The following is an 11,055-nucleotide window of genomic DNA, read 5'->3' as shown; positions in this document are numbered from 1 at the left end:
GGGGAGGGGAGGGGGAGGGGGAGGGGGAGGAGGAAGAGGAAGAGGAAGAGGAAGATCCCCATCTCTTCGCTAGGTTGAAGTCATTTCCTCTCAGAAAGTCCCTTGAATCCTTATCTCCTGTGAGAGTTTAGAGTTCAGAGCCTCATCCTTCTTTGTCTTGTTTTGGGAACCTGGGAAGCCATCAGTGTTCTGTCTTGCTGTTGCATTTATTTATTATTTATTATTTATTATTTATGTGTGGAGGTCGGAGGTAGAAAGTCAGTTCTCTCCTTCTGCCATGTGGGATCCAGATATCAAACTCAAGTCATGAGGCTTGGCAGCAAGTGTCTTCACACACTGAGCCATCTCCAAGCCTCTGCCCCCTTCTCACCCTTCCGAATTCCCCCCATGCTGGTGCCACTAGTGAATTTGTCAAACTTCCTACTTTTCTCTTCTTTTCTTTTCTTTTCTTTTCTTTTCTTTTCTTTTCTTTTTTTCTTTTTTCTTTTTTCTTTCTTTCTTTTTTTTTTTTTTTTTTGGTTTTTTGTTTTTTGTTTTTTGTTTTGTTTTTGTTTTTGTTTTTGTTTTTTGGTGTTTTCGAGTCAGGGTTTCTCTGTGTAGCCTTTGCTGTCCTGGAACTCACTCTGTAGACCAGGTTGGCCTCAAACTCAGAAATCCGCCTGCCTCTGCCTCCTGAGTGCTGGGATTAAAGGCGTGCGCCTACTTTTCAAGTTATGTCCCAGTGTTACGTTCCTTGGTGATGACACAGATTCTCAGGACACAACCCAAAGTCCTTCATACTTGTGACAGAGAAGAGCTTTTCCAAGCCACCACAAGTCACATGGCCCTTCACATAAACTAGAAAAAGATGCACCCTGCTCAGAATGTTTTCTAGTCAGCTGCTGTGAGATTATCATCATAAATACACAGATCAGCGGTGTTCCCTAGTCATGATAGTGCCCTTTCATGAGGCCTGGCTGTGTGCTGCAAACTTGCATATTTGAATCCATTCACTCAGATCTTTCTCTCATCCCCTCAGAGTCCCCCTGCTCCCCAAACTTCCACCCTCAGCAGTCAGCCAGTGGCCTTCCTGCTATCCCCTTCCTACCTCTCTCCCCATGCTTCTTCTTCGTTGCTTCATTGCTTCTCTGCTTAGCTAATTGTTCTTTACACTCCAATATTCATCTCAAATGTCTTCCTCCCTGTCCTGGGGAAGCCAGACTTCCTACCCACCTACATCCACCTTCCCCTTCTCCTTCCCCTTCCCCTTCCCCTTCCCCTTCCCCTTCCCCTTCCCTTCCTTCCTTCTTTCCTCCCATTCACCCAGCGGCAGGATAGACCTTCCTGCTCTCTCAGCTCTGGGTTCTTCCAGCTCATGGATCTTCCTGCTCTTCTAACTGTCCACCTGTCCACTTCTCCTGTGCACTGGGAGCTCCCGGGAGCTCCTGGGAACAGGGACTGTACAGTGGGCAGCACTTCATCAAAGCCGAATGAACGGGCACTGGGATCCAGAGCCGAGCCTGTAACTCCCTCATACACATCACCCCTCCAGTTCTATTTTATCAGCAGAGCCCCAGGTGGAACTATCATTGTCCATTTGTCTATCTCCCTGACACGGCTGCAAGGTCTCCTGCCTGTAGTGAGCCCAGACTGGAGAGGAGTGTCCCTAGGAAAGCATGCACATGTCTGCTAGTCCCAGCCTGACTTAGGACCTTGACAATAGCAGGCAGCCAGTTCTACGTGACTGAGTGAGCCCCTGGTGCCACCTGGCAGTCCCGTGACATTCCCTAAGCTCACTCGCCTGGACGGCTCTCCTACCTCCCACCTCCACACCAAGCTCTCTTCACCTCATTCCCTGATCCAACACATTTGCTTCTCATTTCACAGAGCAAACGAGAAGCAACCAGAGTACAGAAAGCCTCCACAAGTGTCTGTGGTTGTCCCCACCGGGGCTGCTCCCACTCATGCAGACCATATTTGGTTGGTAGTCTTTTTGTTTCAATAAAGGGCAGCTTTTCCCTTCTATGTGTACAGCCCCAGCATCCTGGGGGTCAACCTGGAGTCTTTTCTTTGTCACATAGTCTGTCCCCATCATAGAGATCCCTTCAATGCCAGCCCACTCTCTGGAGAGGACATCCAGCACCTGCCCCTCTGCTGTCACCTCAACTGATGCCTCTATGGTCTCAGTCACCGCCATTTCCTCCTGGATGACTGTGGTAGCCTCCCACTGGGTCTCAGACCTGCCTTTCTCCCCTGCAATTCATTCTCAGCACAGCATTATAAGCAGAACTCCATCTCATGCCAAATACTAATTTTTCACAGTAGCTGACAAAGGCTGCCATAAGGCCCCACCACTTCCCTTCTGGGCCTTTCCTATCCACGCTGTCACACCTATGGGCTTTTTGCTTACTGGACATCCTATCCTAAGGACTCTGTTCTTCCTCTTTGCATGACTGTTTCAGTTCGTAAACCTCGCTTTCCCCGACCCTCTGACATGTTTTCCCCTAAAGCACTCCGCCTGCAGCCCAGAGCCTGAGTTACTATGTGTCTGCAGAATTCCTGCCCAGATGCAGAACAGGGGCTTTGATGCTCACACGCCTCAGACTACACACCCTGCCCACCCCTCACCTAGTGTCATGAGCACCAGGTATCAGGCCTGTGGTACCCTTAGGCAAGAAAGACACTATCCAGAAGTGGCAGAACATTTAAGGGGCAGGCAGGACATGGTTAAAAGAATTGAGGTCACTGGGATGTGCCCTCAAAGAAGAAATTGGACCCCACCTCTTCCTGTTTGTTTCCTAGCTACCCTGAGGTAAACAGGCCTCCCCTACAATGCACTATGCCCCAACATGCCCAAAGCAACAAGGGTCACCAGAGCATGCACTTTGCTCCTTAGAAGTTGATTTATCTAACATCTTGGTCCAGCAACAGAAGGCAAAGCAGTACAATGGAAACATAATTTTGCTTGTTTTGTGTGCATGGTAGGTGTGTGCTTGCATGTGTGCATGTGTGTGTGTGTGTGTGGTGTGTGTGTGTGTGTGTGCGTGTGTGTGTGTCTGTATGTATGTGTGTCTTAATATAAATATATATTATTGTTTGAGTTCTGAGTCCCCACCTCTATTCCAGCGAACCCCATAGAAATAGAAACTCTCAGAATTCTTAGAATTTTTTTTGTGTGTGTGTGCACTAATAAGCTTTTAGGAGCTAGATTAGTGTTTTGATAATAAAAGGGAAACTTGTGGAACAAATGGTTATTCTGTAGGTGCTGTGCCAAATAACAACTCACTTCTCCGATTCGTAAACACACCTGCTGCTCTCTGTCCAGGGCACCCGTTTGTGGGTGGCTGCAGTGCTCCCCAACCTTCTGCAGGCCAAACTTGGAAGTAGCTTTCCCCAAGGTACTGAGGTCACTGCCTCCCTGGCTTCATCTAGGCGAGTCTTGCTTCATCTCCTGATATCGTCCAGGGTGTGCAGCCCAGGTACCATAATAGGCCTGGCTAATGTCCCCTGTGCCGTGGCTTCCCCAAGCCCTTCTCTCCTGTGCCTTGCTCCTCCCTGGAATTACTTCCCAGACAGAGAACTCGAACTCAGTTCCTGTGGGTGGAACAGGGGACCAGCATGACAGGCTACTATGAAAGGTTTTTTAGCAAACTAGTAATCTATAATCCAGACTCTATCCAATGCCCTTGAATTGGGTAGTGCCCTTACAAAAGACAGAGTACAATCAAGAATGGCCAGGAGACACCTGCACAAGCCCCACAGAACTCCAGAACTTCACCTGGACTTGGCAGTGTGCTCAGAGAGGGAATGGGACATAATATTTTCATTGACATTAAACCAAAACGGCACTACTTGCCTTTTATATTGCCAGCCACCGGGTCTTCTGGGCTTGGAGTGTAGTTGGGAAAGACTGGAATTCCTACAAAGCAATTTATTTTAAAACACAAAGAAAGATTAAGGAGGTAGTAGCATGAACCACTGAGTCACACTGAGCAGGAACAAGGGCCCTCCCTCAGTGTGTAGAGACTGACGCAGGGAATGGTCCTGGAGCTCTCTATGACAGACATGCCTCCTGGTTGAAGCCAGGCTGCTTTGTAGATTATCAAACAGATGTTTGAAGTTGTATGCTTACAATCACTAAGTCACTCATAACAGTTATGTGCGATGCCTAAACACAAATAGAATTTAGATTTTTTAACATAAGTTTTACTGCTTGTTTTTTTTTAATTAAAATTGAGAGTAGTTTTTTAAGAACATCTTTTTTTTCTAAGTTTTTCTCCTGAATTTTTGCTTATTCCATTAAAAAAAGTGAAGTGCCTTCTTATTTTTTCCACTAAACTAGCACAGGCAATTTCTGCTCTGCTCCAATCCCATAGTCACAGTCGTGTCATTGGCTTAAGACATTGTTTCCAGTAGATGTATTTGATTATCCAAAGTAGGACCATCTCCACAGGGAAAGTGGTGGCTACTTAAATCACTGCTCTAGAACTTCAGGTACTGCAGCATGGAGCCAGAACAGGTCCCAGGTCCCCATTCTTCCAAGACAGAATGAATCACACTTCTTCTGAGATAGACTATATATATGTACCTATCACATATACATAGACATAGACATAGACATAGACATAGACAAAGACGTAGACGTAGACATAGACATAGACATGCCTCATGAAGATGTTAAAATGTTCACTCAGATCATTACAGTGGGGTGGGGGAAGGAAGTGAAGGCCCTGACAGCTTGCCCTCTGGTATACAAAAAAGAAGAGGAAGTACTCCTTGTCCCCCAACCCCTAAAGTACAACATGCTAGGTCTGTTAAGTCATGCTCATGGATTGCTATCAAGATGAATTTCCTAGCATCTGAGACCTTTGACCTATTAAAATGGCAATGTCTGTGGTACAACACCAAGATTAACACAATTCTAAACTATGTCTTACCAACTTAGGGAAATGCTTTCATGTAAATATAACCTACACCCTCAGGGCAGTACACACAGCCCATCATACTCACAAAATGGACATGGGACTTACGGATGCATCCATGCATCAGTCTCTAGCCCCTCATACCCTCTATGTCCCTCACTGTTCACACTAAGAGGCTGTCTATAGGGCAGATAGGAGGACTCTCTTCTACAATGGGTACTTACTCAAGCAAAATGGGAAATTATAGTACCCATCTGCACACATCTCACAGTAGTCTCCAGAGAAATTTGGCTTACAATGACAGCGGCCTGAGCCCTGGTCACAATCATCTGCACGTTCAGGGTCACAGTTGCAAGCTAAGAGGAAACACCAAAAAAAAAAAAAAAAACCAGTTCTTCACTGTACTTCATAAAGCAGATTTTCCCCTGCACTTCTTAGCAATGCCCACTGGCTCAGGCTATCTCTCGTGCATAGTAAGCACTCAATTATAGCTAAACACTATTAATATTATTGTCTTTGTGGACTTAATACTTTACTGTTTTGATTCTAACTATGACCAAGTTGTAATTATTGGAGATCACAGAAACATGTCAAACCAGTAGAAAATGGAAGAAGCAATATTAATTGCAGATTTAATAGTGAACGACCCAATGAATTAAGTGTACCTAGATACATTTGAGAGCATTTCACATATATTTATGAAATATTTGTTATCATTATCATTTACATACAGACATTCTGGGGCTCAGAGAAAACATGGAGCTGTCTGAGTTGAGACAACTAGGGAGAAGCAGAGCCAACACGAGGCAGGCAAGGGAACCAAGACTGGCAGCTGGTCCCAAGCCTATGACGCCCTCGGGGCGGTACACACAGCCTGTCGTACTCACGAAATCAACATGGAACTTACGGATGCATCCGTGCAGTGCGTCCACCGGAACTCCATGGGGCCGGAAGTAACCCTTCGCACACTTTTCACAGTTCACACCCGCAGTGTTGTGCTATTGAAGAAAAAAAAAAAACTTAGAAAGAAGAGTACCAGAGAAGTCCAAAGCTCTTTATTCTGTGACAATCCACCACAGAAATAATTCTGTCATATAAAATATCACAGGACTCAAAATGTGTCACAGGGCACTGAGTTTGCCTTGTCTCTGAAATCCTTACCACACACATGGAAAGAGAAACAAGGAAAGGTTCAATAAATGAGCAGGCTGGCTTTTCCCTCTCCCGACAAAAACTGCTTCAATGGACTTGACATCTGACTAAGAAAAAAAATACCCCGTCATGTCCCCGTAGCTTCAGACCAGCCCCTATAACTTTGCTTAGAGGAACCAATGACTGGATAACCACCACTCCCGGTATAGCTCAAGAATGAATGCGAATTTAGTTTTTCTAATTTTGGAAGGAAGGCACATAGAGATCTCTGTCTGTAGTCATTCTGATTTTATCTGTGTTTTTGTGGTGAAACTATTCCCAGGGCATTTCTATTGTATGAGAGGACAGTGTGGGCACCCGGTGCAGGCGCAGGCGCATGCGCAGAGCTCAGTTCAGCGTCAGGTGGCTTTTCCTAGTCCATGGCTAATTAACCCTTATCATTGTCACAAAAATCAATTACCCAACACACATCATCAGTTTCCAAGAAATACAAGCCACGGGTCTGTCTCCCTCCAACATGGGAAAGCACTGGCAGAGTACTGCGAACGGCTGGATAAGCAAGAGCAAGTCAACGGGAACAAATCCAATGTGCTCACCACAGAGCCTGCACAGAAACGCAGCACAGAGCAAAGGCCTTGTCTGTGTCCTTTCCCTGCAGGGCTTTATTAACTTCAGACCCTTGGTTTTTTTCCACGCCTGTCCTGTGGGCTAAAAACCTGAATCCACTTTAACACTGAGGTCAAAACCACGCCATGCTGGCCACCTCTCCAGCTTAACATTCACATTGGAACCTTGTGGGCAAATAGGCAGCAGCTGGAGCCCACCCATCTCCACCCAAATGTCGGTTAACCTTCCACTCCACTGCCTGCATTGAGGACCTCTGGCTAACCACGGCTTGCAATCCAATGGATTAGGTCATGAGCAGTGTTCTCTGTGGGCAGCCTTGGCTCTCAACCCCAGTTCATGCTGAGCAGTGAAACACTGAGAGACAGCAACACACTGCAGAGAGAACAACGACTAGGACCTCCCCAGTCTGAGGGCAGCTCACACTATTGCGTTTATGGACAACAGGGTGCTGGCTGGACCAACTACAGGCAAGTCAAGACACAAGAGTCAAGATGGCTTCTCAGGGTTACAGCAGAGGTCTGAAGGACGTAGCCCTGCTGGGAGGACTGGGGGTTGAAGCTGTGCTTGCGCAGGCTTAACATCGGAGGATACCCTCAGACGCCAGGTGAGTGAGTGCCATGGCATCCTCTGCCTGGGACACGTACAGGGGTCAGAGGACAGCCTTCCGGAGTTGGGTCTTCCCTTCTACTGTGGGCTCCAGGGATTGAACTCAGGCCCTCAAGCTTGAATTTCAAGTGCCTCTATCCATTAAGCCAGCACCTGCTTTTCCCTCATGGGTTTACAGCTCCAATCCAAGTCCTCATGCCTGCCCAGCAAACACTACAGTTGTGCCATGTCCCAGGCCCAGGGAGACAGCCTATGGTGCCTGCCCAGCAAACACTACAGTTGTTCCATCTCCCCAGGCCCAGGGAGGCAGTCTATGGAGCCTACCCAGCAAACACTACAGTTGTGCCATCTCCCCAGGCCCAGGGAGGCAGTCTATGGTGCCTACCCAGCAAACACTACAGTTGTGCCATGTCCCAGGCCCAGGGAGACAGCCTATGGAGCCTGCCCAGCAAACACTACAGTTGTGCCACCTCCCCAGGCCCAGGAAGACAGTCTATGGTGCTCACCTAGAAGCCAGGTTCTGCTCTGATTGTCTGCAATCTGCATTCCTCCACAGAGAGCTCTTCCAGCGTGTTTTGACCTTTAGGCGAACACTAACTCTGTCTCTTGCACTCAGTTTCCTGACTGTACCCTATTATCTTCCATGTCTGTGAACAACAAGCACATGCAGAAGGTCACCCTGCCCCTCGTAAGGAAATGAATTTTCCTTACAAGAGTTCCACATGAACTAGACTTTGGTGCCTTTCTGGAATGATCTGTCTCCTCTCTCAGCTCCCTTCTCCTCCAGCTGGAATCTTGCTCCTTACCATGGCCTTTTGTCTGTCTGTTATTCCAGTGCCCTCAATGGATGCCTGGCTCATCCCCTTACCTCCTTGAGGCCTCTACTCAAATGCCGCATCTCAGGAAACTGGCCACCTTACTTTGACTATCTCACAACCTAACCCAATAATTAAAATGGAAAACCCAAGAAATAAAACAATTGCCCACCAATGGCGACCATGTCTGCTCTGGTAGCTGACTCCTCTATAGGACAAGAATCTGAATTCAGGCTTAAATACGTCAGTGTAATAGAGTTAAGGGGTGGTGGCTTTGAGAAGTGAACAGCCCAAAGGCTCATCTTTTATGTGTGGATTAAGGGCAATAGGAAGGAGAGTTTGCAGAATCTGGCCCTTTTAGCTTTCTGCCTTCTACATAAAGATGGAGCCTCACCAGATAACTCAACCTACTAGCATCATGGTCTTAGACTTTATAGTCTCCGAAAGTAAGCTTCTTCTTTCTGAGCTACCTAGTTTCAGGTATTTTGTTACAGTGGTACAAACTGACTGATGCTATGTGAAGGTCTCTAGGGACAGCCTCTGTGTGCTCTGAGATGACAGCAGACAATTCATCATATTTCACTTGTGGGTACTCAACATAAACAGGGGAAGCAGCCAATTACTGCATTTTGGGAGGACAGGATTTTCTGTAAGACATGAGTTCTGACCGGCCTTGTAGTCCTTTCTCTTCCTTTATCGGGGAAGACTCCAATATTCTTATGTACGTGGCATAAGATACACAGCTAATATTTCCCCAAGAGAAGAACTAACTGTTCCAAAACAAGTTATAAAATGTCCATCTATTTTTTTTTGCAATAAATGGCATGGCATTTAAAATCAAATTGTAACATTCCCATGAACTGGCGTGAGTTGTGTTAGTTTCTGTCAGACTAACCCTGTGCCAAATCCATTCCCAACTACAGGTTTACAACAGTTTCTACCCCTCAGAAGATGGGTCTCCCCATAGTTACTCATTTCTAATTATCTAGTCTCGTTTGTTCTCCTCCAATAAGCTTAGACTCTGCCTCCATCTTCACAAAAGTCCTAAAATTGCACTGAAGTCATAGGCTGGCTTCAGGAAACTAAAATATTTATAATATCAGTCTGAAAACATGCTATGCTCAGCACAGGTCATTTTATAAATTTCAATAAAGTGCTAGGAATTGACTCCAGCCCCACAATCGACTCCTTCCACTGCCTCTCAGGGCTGGCTACATGTCCCTCCCACATTGAGGGTCATGTGTCCTGCCGAGTACATGTGTTTTCTGTTTGCTTCCTTCTCAAGTCCTTTGGAATTGCTGGTCTTTTCAAACAACAGTCCTTCCTCATTTCATTTCATAATGGATTCTGGACTGAGAGTGCACTTTGCTTTTTAAATATCTTTTCTGTGTGTTGTAGTATTTTGGTTAGAACAGAACCATGTGTTCTGATTCTGGATCCGTCTCTTTGTTTTAAAAGCTGTACATGTGAAACAGAGGCACTTCCGGAATAGGAGACCAACACTTTATCAACCTCGCCATGGATGTGAACAATTAGAGAGCAAGCTTAAGACTTACTCAGAGAGCCCTGTCTTCAGAGGGGAGGTTCAACTTCATTTTGGTTAACAAGAGATAGAATTACTCTAAGCAGCGCCCCAATAGCTGTCAGTGCTACTCTGTGGAACCACACGGAACAAGTCAAGAAGAAGCTGGCAAGAAGTTGTTCTTGAAGCCTTGCCTTCCTCTTTTCTGCTCAGTATTGTTATGGAAATTTCTAGTGTCCCAGTGAACAGCCATGCAAGCCCCACCTATAGATTATCGCTTCTGGCACCAATCAACTTCCACTGAATACTGAAGCATAGATTTAATTACCTGGACTTTAATATATACTTACGATTTTTGTTCTTTAGTTACATAGTATATTTGAAATGTACAAAACTCTTAATACAGTCACCAAGTTCAGACAAATACACACAAATAAGAAATTCAATTTCTGGGGGGGGGGATACCCAGGGGCCCCACCCTCTCATAGGAGAAGGGGAGGGGTATGGGGGAGGGAGTCTATGAGGGGGAGACCTTAGAGGGAGTGGCAATTGGGATGTAATAAATAAATAGAAACCCAGGTTCTTATCTCAGTATGGAACAACACATAACCTCAGAATATTCCCACGTCCCCTCCCACCACCACCTCTTAAGAGCCAATCGCACGCTGATTTTACTCTATTAACTCATCTGGCATTCCAGAATTCCATGCCAGTGGCTGCGAGGCGACACCAGCCTTTTGTACAATCTGATTTCCACTGCCACATGCTTGTGACACAGCCTCAATCCAAGGTCCCCTTTGTGTCTTAGTATTCTCAAACAAGCAAGGTCTTTTCCCTCGATCTCACTGCTGATGATCAAGGCTACTTCCACTTTGAGCTTTGTTCACAATATCCGCTCTAAATGATTTGAAAACAAGCATTTCTATTTCTTGTAGATAAACTGTGAGTGGAGTTTATCACAGTATGGGAAGGGGCACATTTCACTGCATTTTATAAACCAATGGGCCTTTGTCATGGCCATGGTATACCATGGTGCATTGCTATGGACAGTGGACGGTGTGCATAGTTGTTTGATGTCTCAAGCTTTTTAATAACTACCATCAGGGTGAGAGGTAGAGATGCACCTCTGTGGCTTTGATTGTCATTTCCCTCCTGACTGAGGCAGCGCAGCCTTGGCCAGCAGCTTACTGGTCCTTCACATACTTACATTTGTAAAAGGCTGTTTCAGTGTTGTGCATAATCGTGTGTTAGCTGTCTTTATTCATTGTGGTTACCAACCACCTGATAGACTTACATGTGTGAATACTCTCTCCCTGTCTGCAGCTTGCCCACCTGATAGACTTACATGTGTGAATACTCCCTCCCTGTCTGCAGCTTGCCCACCTGATAAACATACATGTGTGAATACTCCCTCCCTGTCTGCAGCTTGCCC

At 46.0% G+C, this 11,055-nt stretch overlaps 1 protein-coding gene across 1 annotated transcript in view; it reads right to left on the bottom strand.

Annotated features, from left to right (window-relative positions):
• Nucleotides 1-11,055, bottom strand: part of Lama3 (laminin subunit alpha 3) — a 240,668-nt gene that overhangs the window by 154,275 nt on the left and 75,338 nt on the right. Inside the window, exons 9-11 of the mRNA XM_021215025.2 lie at nucleotides 5,809-5,899; nucleotides 5,126-5,257; nucleotides 3,836-3,898 (exon numbers count right to left, since the gene is read on the bottom strand). Of these exons, the coding sequence (XP_021070684.1) occupies nucleotides 3,836-3,898; nucleotides 5,126-5,257; nucleotides 5,809-5,899 (286 nt within the window). The remainder of the gene's footprint in view (nucleotides 1-3,835; nucleotides 3,899-5,125; nucleotides 5,258-5,808; nucleotides 5,900-11,055) is intronic.

This window comes from Mus pahari, chromosome 15 (assembly GCF_900095145.1).
Source record: "Mus pahari chromosome 15, PAHARI_EIJ_v1.1, whole genome shotgun sequence".
Lineage (NCBI taxonomy): Eukaryota > Metazoa > Chordata > Mammalia > Rodentia > Muridae > Mus > Mus pahari.
Note: the sequence above shows the minus strand (reverse complement) of the source record. Positions and strands in the feature narration are given on the sequence as shown.